This window comes from Aedes albopictus, chromosome 3 (assembly GCF_035046485.1).
Source record: "Aedes albopictus strain Foshan chromosome 3, AalbF5, whole genome shotgun sequence".
Classification (NCBI taxonomy): Eukaryota; Metazoa; Arthropoda; class Insecta; order Diptera; family Culicidae; genus Aedes; species Aedes albopictus.
This window is the reverse complement of record NC_085138.1, coordinates 255,350,433-255,366,037: the sequence shown is the minus strand read 5'-3', so window position 1 is coordinate 255,366,037 and position 15,605 is coordinate 255,350,433. Positions and strand designations below refer to the sequence as shown.

The 15,605-nt window shown below is 38.3% G+C and overlaps 1 protein-coding gene across 4 annotated transcripts in view; it reads right to left on the bottom strand.

Moving 5' to 3' along the window:
- The window catches only part of LOC109422336 (calpain-B), a 41,814-nt gene extending 26,409 nt beyond the window's left edge, over positions 1-15,405 (bottom strand). Inside the window, exon 1 of one of the 4 annotated variants that reach the window (XM_029852304.2) lies at positions 14,996-15,405. In XM_029852304.2, coding sequence (XP_029708164.2) covers positions 14,996-15,115 — 120 coding nt within the window. In that variant the 5' untranslated portion in view covers positions 15,116-15,405. The remainder of the gene's footprint in view (positions 1-14,995) is intronic. The other 3 variants (XM_029852308.2, XM_029852305.2, XM_029852309.2) reach the window with 3 other exon arrangements.
- Positions 15,406-15,605: the final 200 nt, after the last annotated feature.

Below are 15,605 nucleotides of genomic sequence, written 5' to 3'. Positions count from 1 at the left end.
TCCTTGACTTCCTTGGGCATAGAGTATCTTCGTGCCTGCCACACGATATACGCATGCAAAATGGTCATTGGCAGAGGAAGCTCTCAGTTAATAACTGTGGAAGTGCTCATAGAACACTAAGCTGAGAAGCAGGCTTTGTCCCAATGAGGACGTTACGCCAATAAGAGAGAGAGAGAGAGAGAGAGAGGAGTTCCTAAAGGAAACCCGGGGAAAAATAGTCATGGATGGGAAATGTCACGGAATTTCATGAAACGAAAATGTCATGACATTTTCAAATTCCAGTGTATATTTCCATTTACTTACATCACTACTTCATAATGGTGATAAGTAATGGAAAATCAATGATGTCATCGATAAACATTTTTACTTGAGACAGAGAAATTGGCAAATAACAAAATGAAATTTAAGGCATTTCTCATTCCTGCACGTGAGAAATCATTAAAGCAATTCCACTCCCGACAAACTCACAACAATGTGGGTTCTTCCTTCGGAAGGGAAGTAAAGCGTGGGTCCCGAGATGAACTAGCCTATGGCTAAAAATCTCGTTAATACAGATAAAAAAATTTGCGTACAAGTTCCAATTAAAAAACTATGAGTATTTTTTTCCCTACATCTTATCGTAGTTAAGTTACAGCGAATTAGAAAATTTGACTGAGTTATAGTGGAAAACAGACGAATATAGAAGCCACCGCCCAAGTGGCGCGATTCCCTGTTAAAAAAAATCACCATCACATTTAACAAGACCCATTTTTTCTTATTTTTTTTTTAATTTTTTGAATGTAAAAAAATATGCATATTTTTTATTGGAACTTGTACGTTAAACATATGTTTGATAAAAAAAATCCAAAAATTGTTTCTTTTTGTCCGTTTCGAAAATAGATGAAAAATAAACATTCGAGATAAAAATAGTTAGAAGCATTTGATCTTCCTGGCCTACTTGCCTAATTTACCTTCTATAAAAAAACATACTCGTTCGCAACCTAGCGAATACATACTATCATATCTATCATTTCAATATCCACTTTGATCTCTACTCCCTTATACTCTGAGTAGCAAAAGACCGATGTACCTAGCCATAAAATCATCAAGTTTGTAAATTTATCGCAATTTTATGGGAGGAGGGTTTCTGGGAGGGTATTAAACTCCAGGCCCAAATCAAGGAGAAGATCTTCGCAATCATCACAAGTTTCGGATTGCGATGAATGATGCTCGGATCTGCTCCAACAGTCTACAATTTGTTTGATGCATCCTTTGGGAACAAACCACCAGACGGAAATCTTAACATTTTGTTAAGAGGAACCGTACGACATGTCAAGACCTGCACTGGTGGTGGATTTTTATCACAAGTAGAAAAAAGTACGAAAAAATAATGAAAATCCTATTTGCAAAGTAATTTGAACACCCTTGTTGCGACGGTATGGCACGGTAAAAGCTGGGTATGCTGCGCAATTCAGATCCCATTGTGATCCACTAACCTCTGCCCAACAACTCCTAAATATCCCTACCTCCACGCGGTACCGGCCGGAAACTATGAGCAACCTTAGGGAAGATCGGGTAACCAACCCCGGTGGAAACTTTGGGCGTAGGCTGACAGGGAAGGGGGGGGTTTGCTTCGGTAAACCTGAGCGTCTGTTCTCCAGGAGGAGCGGCTCACAACAGCGTCTGATCCCCATGTTAGGGGCGGCTGATCTACGTCCGAGTGCCAGGGAAGGACTCTAAGCTCAACTGTGCACTACGGTCCTCCGGAAAGTAGGGGGTTGGTGTCAGGCCCTACGAGCCAGCCGTAAAAAAACCATTGTAACGGAAAATCAGCAACAGAATAATACGAACCGAGACCAACGGCAACGACCCCAGCAAACAAAAAGGACTTGCGATTGGAAACTTGGTACGTGGAACTGCCGATCTCTCAACTTCATTGGGAGCACCCGCATACTCGCCGATCTACTGAAGGACCGCGGGTTCGGCATCGTAGCGCTGCAGGAGGTGTGTTGGACAGGATCCATGGTGCGAACGTTTAGAGGTAATCATACCATCTACCAGAGCTGCGGCAACACACGCGAGCTGGGAACAGCTTTCATCGTGATGGGTGATATGCAGAGGCGCGTGATCGGTTGGTGGCCGATCGACGAAAGAATGTGCAGGTTGAGGATCAAGGGCCGATTCTTCAACTTCAGCATAATAAACGTGCACAGCCCACACTCCGGAAGTACTGATGATGACAAGGACGCATTTTACGCGCAGCTCGAACGCGAGTACGACCGCTGCCCAAGCCACGACGTCAAGATCATCATAGGAGATTTGAACGCTCAGGTAGGCCAGGAGGAGGAATTCAGACCGACGATTGGTAAGTTCAGCGCCCACCAGCAAACGAACGAAAACGGCCTACGACTCATTGATTTCGCCGCCTCCAAAAATATAGCCATACGTAGCACCTTTTTCCAACACAGCCTCCCTTATCGTTACACCTGGAGATCACCACAGCAGACTGAATCTCAAATCGACCACGTTTTGATTGACGGACGGCACTTCTCCGACATTATCGACGTCAGGACCTATCGTGGCGCCAACATCGACTCCGACCACTATCTGGTGATGGTCAAACTGCGCCCATAACTCTCCGTCATCAACAATGTACGTACCGGCGACCGCCACGGTACAACCTAGAGCGACTGAAGCAACCAGATGTCGCCTCAGCATACGCGCTGAATCTCGAAGCCGCGTTGCCAGACGAGGGCGAGCTCGATGAGGCCGATGAGGCCCCTCTTGAGGACTGCTGGAGTACAGTGAAAGCAGCCATCAACGACGCAGCCGAGACCACCATCGGGTACGTGGAACGGAATCGACGGAACGAATGGTTCGACGAAGAGTGCAAGGGACTCGACAGAACGTGGAACGTTACAAACAGAAGCGGAAACAGCAGACCCGCAGTGGCGTAGCAAGGGGGGGGGGGCGGAGGGTGCGGTCCGCACCGGGCCCCCGAACCTAGGGGGCCTCCAAATCAGGGCAGGTCTAGTGTTATAAAACTTCCCTGATTTGGAGGCCCCATGAATTCGGGGGCCCAGTTTGAATAAAGTTCTGTGATTAGCGAAAGATTCCTACATATAAGTATAAGTTAAATACTTGCCGATCTGCTGATAGGTATGTAGGGGCCTCTTCGTGATTATCAAGAGATTTTGGAATGGGGAACACAGATGGATATTTTGATGTTCTATTATTAACAATTATAAATGTACACACTTTATTCATGTAGTTTCGTTATTTTTGTTTATATTAATTTGATGACTACTCTTTGCACCTGCAGGAGCCCCAAAATACAATAAAAAATGTGTTCGAAATCAAAAATTGAATTTTACGATATTCAGTACCGATATGGAAGTATAATTCATGAGCATTATGAAAATGTCCCTGATATCCTAACCACAGAACCAAACATAGGTGTTGATTTAGCATAAGATAGCAGCTGAAATTCAGGGGCCCCATTTATCAAAATTAAGAACTGAACGCATGTTACGTTCTTGAAGGGTTTCTGCGGGAATTCCTTCGGGCAAGAATATATTTTTCGATTTATCAGGCAGTTACTTCAAAGACTTCTACAAAAATTCCTCTATGATTTACTTCAGAACTTTTTTCAGGGATTACTTAAGAAAACTTTCTAAGCATTGGTTTATGAATACTTACAATGATTGCTTCAGGAACTCCTCCTGACATTTCTTCAAGAATTTCTTCAAACAATTATCAAGAAATCCTTCAGGAATTCCTTTGGGATTTTTTTGTAAGCATTTCTTCAAGCAGTCGTTCAGAAATACCATTTCGGAACCGTTCATAAAGCCATTCAAGGATTATATCATGAAACTCTTAAAGAAATCCTTCAGATGGACCTCAAGGAATTTCTCCAAGAATGATTTCAGAGATTTCTTCAAGAAGGAATTTCTTCAAGAAGGAATCTTGCAGTAGTTCCTCATGGAAAATATATTTGATGTTTTTTTGAGATTTTTGAAGCCATACCCGAATGGATCCTTGGGAGATTTTCCAAAGAAATTTGAATGTATTCCCGAAGGAACTTTTTTTTTAATTTCTTTGTATTTGTGAATTTTAACTTAATGCTAATTCTTTACACCCCGAAGGATCTCTTGTAGAAATGTCTGTAGGATTTTTTGTAGAAATTTCTAAAAAAAATCTTTAAGAATCGCCCAGATGAATTCTAAGATGTATTAGGAAAGAATCATTGGGTTGATTTTGGAGGTATATTTGATGATGTTCTGGAAGGATTACTACAGTACTATGAAGTAGTACTGCAAGTACTAGGAGTTCTATGAGTAATTACTTAAAGGATTCCTGAAAAAAATCTGTAAGCGAATTTTGGAAGAACTAATTATGAAATGCCTAGATAATTTCTCAATAAATCAATGACGGAAACCCTAAAGAATTCCAAATTCTTTGGTGCAAATAAAAAAACAATCTTCAAAAGAATTTCCGCAGGAGGCCTTGGGTGAATTTCTGTAAGACCCCCTGAGGAAATTTGTGCAGGAATTCTTTAGGGATGAATGTGTCCATCCTTGTAGGATTATCTGAAGAAAAACTTCGAGAAATCCATGAACGAATCTTTATACGTAACTTGAAAAACAAAATCCTTGTTGAAAAGATTAATTTTTACTGGAATTTCTTAAAAGATTCTTGAACGAATTGTGAAAATGGACTTAAAAACATTGCCTAAGGAATCTTTGAATGATTTTCTACAGAAATTATTAGAGGAATTTATGAGGAAATTCCTGCAGGTATGATTACTAAAGAAATGCTTGAACAAATTCTTAAGAAATCCTTGAAAGGACTTGCAAGAAAAATCGTATATGAGGCAGTGCAAAAAGAACCCTTGAAGAAGTTTCTAAAAAAATCTTGAAGGATCTCCAAAGTATTCCTCTGAAAAAATGCTGAAGAGAACATGTGCGAATCGTTTGTGGATATCTTTAAGAAACTCTTTATAGAGTTCTTGGGATTACATAATACTGAAGAAAATCCTTCAAGGAATTGAAGAAGAAGTTTCCTAAGGAATCGCTGTTGCAACTTTCGCAGAAAATCTTCGAGGAATTTGTAAAGAAGTCCTTGAAGTATTTCCCAGATGAATCGTAAAAGATATCCAAGAAAGAGTTCTTGGAGCTCCGCACATGAGAAAAAATATTGATGAAATCGTTAGAAACATTTCGTTAGAAGTTTCGTGAAAGAAATCCGGACGAAACTGGTGTAATCGCTAAAGAAACCGTTAAAGGTATCAATAGAAAAAAAGCTGATAAAAACCTTGGAAGAATTCCTAAAGGATTCATTGAGGAATTGCAGTAGAATTTCTTGGAGCAAATCCTGTGAGAATTTTTACATCATTTATTACAGTTTTTGAAGTATTTCTTCGGATTTTTTTTTATCTTTTTCAGTAATTAATTCAGAAACCCGTTACAGATTCGTTAAGGAATATCTTTAAACATTAATTTGAGAATCCATTCGGCTATTGCTCTGAAAATTTCCTTTGACGATATATTTGATTAATTGTTAGGCATTTCCTTTGGAAACTTCTTCAACTAATTCTCATAAATGCTACAAAAATGGCTTCTGATTTTTATTTCTACGAAAATTCTGTTGGGAATTCCGTCTGCAACTTTTCACTGACTTTTTTTGACAATTCGTTTGAGAAAACCTCTGGTAATAACTTTTGGGGTAACTTTAACATTTTTCTGGAAACTTCTATGCCAATCCCTACGGGAATTGATTGGGTAATTCATTTGGCATTTTTTTGGTAATTTATTCGGCGAGTTTTCTGTGAGTTACCTAAAAAAAACTTTCAAATATCTTTTGGCGGTTTTTTTTTGCAAATTCTTGGGAAATGCTTTGATTGGATTTGATCCGAAAGTTCCTATAAGAGTATTCTTGGAATTTTCTCTGCAAATGTTTTTGAAAACTATTTCGGCATAACTCTTTTGGAATTTCTCGGCAATAATATTCAAAGTTGAATTGGGTTATTATTTTTAAAAATATCTTTGACAGAACTTTTTGAAATTCTTTGGGTTTGGAAATTTATTACGGGATTCAGCAATTTCTCTAAAAGTTCTACCAGCAGTCCCTTTGCTCATATACCTGACAATTACTATTGTAATTCTTTCAATAGCACAGCGTAACAAAAATTAACTTTTGGTCTGTTTCAAGAGCAAACTAATGTGGCTTTGACAGATTTTGGGCCGCGGTTATGTTAGGTACGATACAAACCACCCTCCAAAAATTGCATGCAAGTTTACATATTAACATAAAATGCTTAAATCTTTCAAATTTGATTTGATAAAACGAAATATTTTGCGTGAGTCGTAAATTTAGATGTCAATTGACCATTTTACCTTTTAATTGCTTAAAAAAATATTTCCATGTTTAACGGCTTGCAGTCAAAAAAGCCCAAAACCGTATATTTTGCCCTATAAATTGAGGTATGGCTAAAAATTGTGGCGTCCTGAAACAAATCTGAGCCCGGATTCGGATTCAGCGGCCCAAAACCTGTCAGAGACACATACACTCCCGTTCAAAAGTTTAGGGTCACCCCCTCAAAAACATGTCATTTTTTAGGCCCATATCTCCGCCAATTTGCGTGCGATTTAAAAACCCTAGGTCTCATTCAAAAGATAATAAGTCAAAGAAACTTTGAACATGATTTAAAAGAAACTTTTTCAAAAAAATTTGTATGTAAACTTAACCCAAAGTTGTCAAATTTTTTAAAAAATGAATATAAACTTACGGCAGTGTCGCTAGAAATTGGGTCGACCAAATTTAAGGATGAGAGCGGTAATATGACCCATTTTCTATTAGCTTTCAACTGCTTTTTAGCTTAGAACTTAGCTAAAAAATCTAGAAAACAAGTTATTAAGTAAATTAATCCTTGATGTCATCGACCAAAAGTTTGGGGTCACCCCTCAAAATGCTGTATCGGCCAAAAGTTTGGGGTCACTTTCGTAAAACATGGAAAAGTGATTTGGTGATATCTTCGTCATCTATAGTTCAATTTTAATTATTTTTGGCTCATTTCAAAGACAATTAACTAAATTTACGTTTGATGTCTTCAACTTAACGTATTTAACGATTTTTGTGTATAAAAATGTTATGTAAAGTTAGCACATTTTACCACGCTTCAAAAAATGAGGCAACTTTACGTTAAGTTTTAGTATGTAAATTTCAACAAATATGTGTGGTTCAATGTCTATGCAGTAAGTATCATTCATTTTGTTTCAAATAAGCCAAGAAGAATTAAAATTGAATGAAAGATGACAAAGATATCAACAAATCACTTTTCCATGTTTTACGATAGTGACCCCAAATTTTTGGCCGATACAGCATATTGAGGGGTGACCCCAAACTTTTGGTCGATGACATCAAGGATTAATTTACTTAATAACTTTTTTTTTCTAGATTTTTAGCTAAGTTCGGTAAAAATCAGTTGAAAGCTAATAGAAAATGAGTCATATTACCGCTCTCATCTTAAAATTTGGTCGACGCAACTTCCAGCGACACTCCTGTAAGTTTATATTCATTTTTTAGAAAATTTGGCAACTTTGGGTTAAGTTTACATACAAATTTTTTTGAAAAAGTTTCTTTTAAATCATGTTCAAAGTTTCTTTGACTTATTATCTTTTGAATGAAACCTAGGGAAATCTGACGCAAATTGGCGGAGATATGGGCCTAAAAAATGACATGTTTTTGAGGGGGTGACCCCAAACTTTTGAACGGGAGTGTACAGGTACTTTGAAAATTAATTAGTCGATTCGTTTGTAAATTTAAGAGGCAACTTTTAAAAGCTTCTTTGGTAATTCCTCTGTAAATTTCTTCTGATAATTCTTTATTAAATTTCGTCTGTTATTACTTTTCATGTTCTATGGGATACATCTTTGCAAATTAAAAATAAATCCACGAATTTACAACGGAACGACTGAGAAAAATCTCAAGAGAATTACCTAAAGAATTTCCAAAAAATTAAGATGATTACCAGAAGACATCACAAACAATTTCCTAAAAATGTATAAAGAAATTTCTATAGAATTTCTAGGAGGAATTTCTGTGAGAATTGAAAGAATTCTTTTGTTTTTTTGAGTTTGTAAAGTATTCATTGGAGGAATTTATGAATCCTTAAATAGGCTTATTAGAGGAATTTCTAAAAAATCTAGCAAAAACACTCAATGCATCCCCTGGAGGAATTCCTATGGAATTTCTTGGAGAAATTTGTGTAAGAATCTCCGGAAAACCCTTGCAGTAGTAATTAAATAAATACATGAAGAAATCCTTGCATAAAAAGACCCCAAAAGATTTCTTGTACAAAATTATTTGTAAAATACCTGGAAAAATCAGTTTAGGAATGAATGAATGAAATCAATTGAAGAAACTCTAAGAGAATACTTGAATAAAATCTGAACGAATCTTCGGGCAAATCGCAAGAGAATTACTAAAGAAATCTCTGGAAAAAATCCTGAAGGAATTTTGGGAGCAATTTTTAAAGGTTGCCTTAAAGGAAATTTTTAGAATTTTGAATACCCTTAGAACATTTCCTAAATCCTTGGAGAGACTTCTGGAGAAGTTATTTGTTTTGATAAGATAGGATATCTGTTTCTTTACTATTTAGCCATTTACGCTGCCATTTTTATCCCACTCAAAACAATGGAAGCGCTTTTGTTCTGTTTCTTATTTTTGTATATTTGTTAGAAGTGAGCACGGATTATATAAAAAATAACGTTATAATTCTGGAGGAATCAATCATAAATTCTGGAGAAATAGTTTTTTTTTGAAGAGTGCCCAGAGGAATACTAGCAAAAATTTCTGAAGGAACTCTTGAGAAAACTCCTAGAGTTGATGGATATTGAAAAATTCGATAGAGGAAATCCAGAAGGATTTTTCGAAAGAATTCCTACAGAACTCCTACAGAAGTCCATCTAAAAATTGAATTTAATTAATTCAATTTCTTCAGTAGGAATCCTTGGAGATTTTGTTTAATTAATGGAGAAATCCTATGATGAATCTCTTGGTAAAACCTTAGAGAAACTTCTTGAAGAATCCTTGAAGATTTTTTTTGAAAAAGGGAATTTTTGGTGGGATTTCTGAAGTAATCTTAGGAAGTAGTTCTTAAGAAATCTTTAAAAGGACACTATGATATAAGTGATGAATGCTTGAGGAAATTCCAAGTTTAATTATTGGAGAAATATCTAAAGGAGTTATTTGAGGGAAGAATTGAGAAATACTTGAAGAATCTATGGAAAATCACCAAAGGAATATTAAGAGGATTCTCTGAAAGAAACGGAAGAATGTTTAAAGAAACCCTTGAAGGGCTTCTCTTCCTCTGAGGGAATCCCGATGTAATTTCTTGGAAGAACATCTGGTTCTAAATGAATCATTGATGATTTTTTGTAGTATTTTTTTTCTGGAATTTTGAAAGAATTCTTTAGATGATCTTCTAGATGAATCCTCAGAATATAATTGATAGATTCTTGAACTAATATTTCGAGAAATACTCGATGAAGCCTTTGCAAGAATCTTTTGAATTACTCTGTAGTATTTTGAAAACATTCCTGCATGTCTGAGGTGAACCAGCCAAGGGACTGAAAGCCTCATTAATAAGGCTAATTATAATAATATCATTCCTGAAGGAGTGCTTTTAGAGGAGTACTGAATGATATCCTTGCATTTACAACTTAAAAGTTTCTTGAATACAAATTATTCTTCAAGAAAAATTTCTTAAAGAAAAAAGTAAAGCAATCTTTGAAAGCGTTTATAAATGATTATTTGGTGCAATTTCTAAATAAATTGTTAAAACATTTTCAGCATAATTCTTATAAAAAAAAAATCTCGCGCTCCCGAAAAAAATCATAAAGGAAAACAGAAAATAATTTTTAAACCTCCTTTGCCAGCATCACTAGAATACTGAGTACAAAAAGCGAGATTTTTTCAAAGTTTTGTACAAAATATAACAGTGAGATTATTCGACAGTCAAATGTATAGATTTATCATTGTAAAATATGTACATATTATGTAATTTTCATGGGGGCCTAACAATTTGCTTCCGCACCGGGCCCCCAAATTCCTAGCTACGCCACTGCAGACCCGCCTCTTTCGGGAGAAAAAGCGCCGCCTGGAAGAAGCGTAGTGTGAAGAAATGGAACTGCTGTGCCGTTTCCAAGAAACACGAAAGTTCTATCAGAAGCTCAACGCATCCCGCAACGGCTTCGTGCCGCGAGCCGAAATATGCAGGGATAAAGACGGAGGCCTCTTGACGGACGGACGCAAGGTGATCGAAAGGTGGAAGCAGCACTTTGATCAGCACCTGAACGGCGTGGAGAACGTAGGCACGGGAGCCCACGGCAACGGAAGAAACGATGACGCTAGTGCAGCGGAGGACGGAAATGAACCAACTCCCACGCTGAGGGAAGTTAAGGATGCCATTCACCAGCTCAAAACCAACAAAGCAGCTGGTAAGGATGGTATCGAAGCTGAACTCATCAAGATGGGCCCAGAAAAGTTGGCCACCTGTCTGCATCGGCTGATAGTCAGGATCTGGGAAACCGAACAGCTACCGGAGGAGTGGAAGGAAGGGGTAATCTGCCCCATTCACAAGAAAGGCGACCATTTGGAATGTGAGAACTTCAGGGCGATCACTATTTTGAATGCTGCCTACAAAGTGCTATCCCAGATCATCTTCCGTCGTCTGTCACCTAAAACAAATGAGTTGGTGGGAAGTTATCAAGCCGGCTTCATCGACGGCCGATCGACAACGGACCAGATCTTTACCGTACGGCAAATCCTCCAGAAATGCCGTGAATACCAGGTCCCAACGCATCACCTGTTCATCGACTTCAAAGCGGCATACGACAGTATCGACCGCGCAGAGCTATGGAGAATCATGGACGAAAACGGCTTTCCTGGGAAGCTAACCAGACTGATTACAGCAACGATGGACGGTGTGCAAAACTGCGTAAGGGTTTCGGGTGAACTATCCAGTTCATTCGAATCTCGCCGGGGGCTGCGACAAGGTGATGAACTCTTGTGCCTACTCTTCAACATCGCTTTGGAAGATGTGATGCGACGAGCCGGGCTCAACAGCCGGGGAACGATTTTCACAAAATCCGGTCAATTTGTGTGCTTTGCGGACGACATGGACATTATCGCTAGAACATTTGGAACGGTGGCAGAGCTGTACACCCGCCTGAAACGCGAAGCAGCAAAGGTCGGACTGGTGGTGAATGCCTCAAAAACAAAGTACATGCTGATAGGCGGAACCGAACACGACCGGATCCGTCTGGGTAGTAATGTTACGATAGACGGGGATACTTTCGAGGTGGTGGAGGAATTCGTCTACCTCGGATCCTTACTGACGGCTGACAACAACATGAGCCGTGAAATTCGGAGGCGCATCATCAGCGGAAGCCGGGCCTACTACGGGCTCCAGAAGAAACTGCGGTCGAAAAAGATTCACCCACGCACCAAATGCACCATGTACAAAACGCTAATAAGACCGGTGTTCCTCTACGGGCACGAGACATGGACCATGCTCGAAGAGGACCTACAAGCACTCGGAGTTTTCGAGCGACGCGTGCTAAGAACGATCTTCGGCGGTGTGCAGGAGGACGGTGGCGGAGAAGAATGAACCACGAGCTCGCTGCACTTTACGGCGAACCCAGCATCCAGAAGGTGGCCAAAGCCGGAAGGATACGGTGGGCAGGGCATGTTGCAAGAATGCCGGACAACAACCCTGCAAAGCTGGTGTTTGCAACTGATCCGGTTGGCACAAGAAGGCGTGGAGCGCAGAGAGCACGATGGGCGGACCAGGTGGAGCGTGACTTGGCGAGCATTATGCGCGACCGAGGATGGAGAGCGGCAGCCACAAACCGAGTATTGTGGCGTACTATTGTTGATTATGTCTTGTCTTAATGATGTTGAACAAATAAATGTATGTATGTATGTATTGGACTGGGTCACCAAAGTCGATTTTTTGGAACAAAGCTTTTTCGATTCATTTTAGCGTACAAAGTAACTGTGCAAAATTTGGGAGCGATTGGTTGCTTCCCCGTATTCCGCATTGCGATTGAAATTTGCATGGAATTTTGTATGGGAAAACGTGATTTTTTGCATTTTTCTCATAAATTGAAATTTTTCTTCTAAAACAATCTAACCAATGACGGTAAAGTATAGCCTAGGATATGCCGAAAAACTTTGCCGAAGACCGCAAAGTGATCCGACACTTGTGAAAAAAGTTATAACGTACAGATTGCCCGGTGGTGCTTAACATTTAACATGTAAAGAAATAACATCAATAATAAAATCACAATTTTTGGCCTAAGTTACCAGGCGAATAACTTTTTTCACAAGCGTCGGATCACTTTGCGGTCTTCGGCAAAGTTTCTCGGCATATCCTAGGCTATACTTTAACGTCATTAGTTACATGGTATTGAACAAAAGAATTCAACTTATGAGTAAAATGCAAAAAAGTACGTTTTCCCATACTAACTTCCATACAAATTTCAATCGCAATGCGGAATACGGGGACGCAACCAATCGCTCCCAAATTTTGCACAGTTGTTTTAGGCGCTAATATAGATTGAAAAAGCTTTGTTCCGGGATGATACAATCAAATTTAAAGTTTCTCCATACAACGTTGACCCACTCTAGTATGTATGTATGTTGCGACGGTATCGCATGTATTTGGGTGAAACTGGCAACTGTCCTATCCAATAGGAATTAATTGAATGTACAGGGGATAGACAAAATGATCGGGACAGGCAAAATTTTCACTTCTCGAAAAATATTCAACTAGCTGTAACTTTTCGAAAAGTGCATCGAATATTCTCAAATTTTTACTGTAAGTTCATCAATTAGTTGTGTATCAGTGGTCCAAATTTGGGAAAGATCGGTCCATTTTCCACGAAGTTATAAAGATTCTTGAAAAAGGTAAAATTATCCGATAGCCAAGTATGAGCAATTATATCTCCAGATTCAATTAACCGATTGCAATCAAATTTTGACCATACTTGACTTATATAATGAATTCTCGAAAACATTTGACTTAACTTGAAATTTTCAACAAGAGAAAAAGTTTAAGCGGTTTTATTTTTTTCTCGATTTTCTAGCAAATTGGTCTATTTTTAAAATGTATTCCATTAATTTTTCAATTTGTTGGCGACTATGTTGTTACTTTCCTTCAAAATACATTTATATATAAGTCAATTAGAGAGAAATTAAATTAACTATAACTTGCATCTTGAATTTTGAAAGGATGTTGAAGTTTTGAATAGTTTGGTGTTTTATTAGAAAAATAATCTAATAGTTATAATTTTCTTCCATGTTAAGAATTTTAAGTTAAGTCAACGGTTTTTCTCAGATCATTATATAAGTCATAAATGGTCAAAATTTCATTGAATTCGGTTCGTTGAATCCGGAGATATAACAGCTCAAATTTGGCTATCGGATAATTTTACCTTTTTTCAAGAATCTTTATAACTTCGTGGAGAATGGACCGATCTTTCCCACATTTGGACCACTGATACACAACTAGTTGATGAACCTACAGTAAAAATTTGAGAATATTTGATGCACTTTTCGAAAAGTTACAGCTAGTTGAACATTTTTTGAAAAGTGAAAATTATACCTGTCCCGATCATTTTGTCTATCCCCTGTACATATTAGAATTGTTAGGAGATTTAGTGTTAAGTAGAGCGTTGAGTCGAAGAGTTCGTTAGAGATTAAGAAACTATCATGTAAGTAATTTTAAGTTAACAACATTGTAAAACTATTAAAATAAATTTCCATTAATATAGCATTGAAGCTGTCGTAAGAAAACGCCGCTCTCGATATGTATTTCATTGATCCAGAAGAAACTCGCGCCAACAACCCTTTTGAAAGGTAAATCTCAAAAAATTGAGAAAAACACATTAACGAAATATTTTGATCTACTATCGACCATAGAAGAAAAATAAACGAAACAAAAATGATAAAAATATTTTCTTTCTCCTCCTTGTATAGAAATCGCCAAAGGTGAAATGGTCAACGTTAAGTCATGGTGAACAAAGTAATGAAATCGCTGAAATTTGATTTTTAAGGCATTTGATCAAGTATTACATTATAAGCTGCATGGAATATTTACCCAATCTGTGTAATTTTACACATAACGAAAGATATAGCAGGACTTTACTTTGGTGGGACTGCAAAACTTAGGGGCATAGCATATATGAGCGAATCCAAAGATGCTCGTCACAATACGTTGCTCCATTGTTTTAGTTTTTTAAACTGTTTGACTTAGTACAAATAAATGTTCAGAATAAACATTAAAAAAGCGTAAAACAAACTGAGTTACGATTAGTCTGATCCATACAATAACATAACATAACAACTTCGGTGAAAATCACAGGCAGTTTTTTTTGGCTTCGCAGTTAAAAAAATCAATAAAACTATTTTGTATTACTCAACATCATACATTTCGGTGCTCATTTTCTTCAGGGAATTAGAAATTGTAATTACTCTCGTTTGGAAGGCTCGGTGTTAGCATATACAGTCTAAACTTTCCATAAATATTGGCACAAGTCCTTTTGAACAGTGAACACTTTTTGTAAACTGAATTCGATTCACTTTCACTACCAATCCTTCCGTCAATTTGTTAGATGAAAATTCAACCAACTTGGCTGGCCCCTTTTCCTTTCTTCTGGTCGTAACGTTACAATTGGTATAAAAGCTGTGTTCTATGACCACTTGCACAGTTATTTACCATTTTTATTCTTTTATTATTACAATTTTTGTATGGTAAGTACAAGGATACTCTATGTCCAATTTCCAATAGGTATTGGGTATCCAACTCATACACCCTCAGCATTCTTTTCACTCACATAATCAGAAACATTGACATTAAGTTGACCAGAATTTTCAAAAAAAACATCTGGGTTTCATAAGCATCGACCATCACTGTAGCTGTAGACGAATTTCACCATATCTCTTTTCTTACCCCATCTCGGCCGAAAACGATGGGCATGAAACGAGTCCTAGACTGGTGCAGCTTCTTCGGCCCATGGGGGCTATCGTTGAACTCCTTCACCAAGGAGTCGATTCGTGTCGCATCCGGCATCTTCAAGTTTCACTTTATTTCATAAAAAAAAACCCACAATCAACACTCTACCACTTTGTTCACTTTGATTCTCGTATCTGACCCCAACCACAACAATATGGCACAACGCGAAACGGACAATTTGGAGATAACAAAAATATTCTTTCTGTATAATGTGTGTAAGCCACTAAGTTGGTACGAGTTAGACGGCGTAGCGCCGTGCCGTGCCCCAACGACGACGATCCTGAACGCGACCGACGACGGCTGACCGCGGTTAGTCTCTGACTGAACTGAACTGATTTCAAATTCGCACGGTTTACCCCAGGCGAGCGAATCGAGTGAAACGTTATTGAGGAGATGGGTAACTCAGTCACCCCGCGCGCGGCGCGGTTGAGATCGCGTTGTTCTGTGAAGCTCACCGAGCTCAACGAACAACGCCACGCCGCATGGCAGTCGATATGGGATATGCTCTTGTTGTTGTTCAGTACGGAAGCATCGACCAACGACGCCA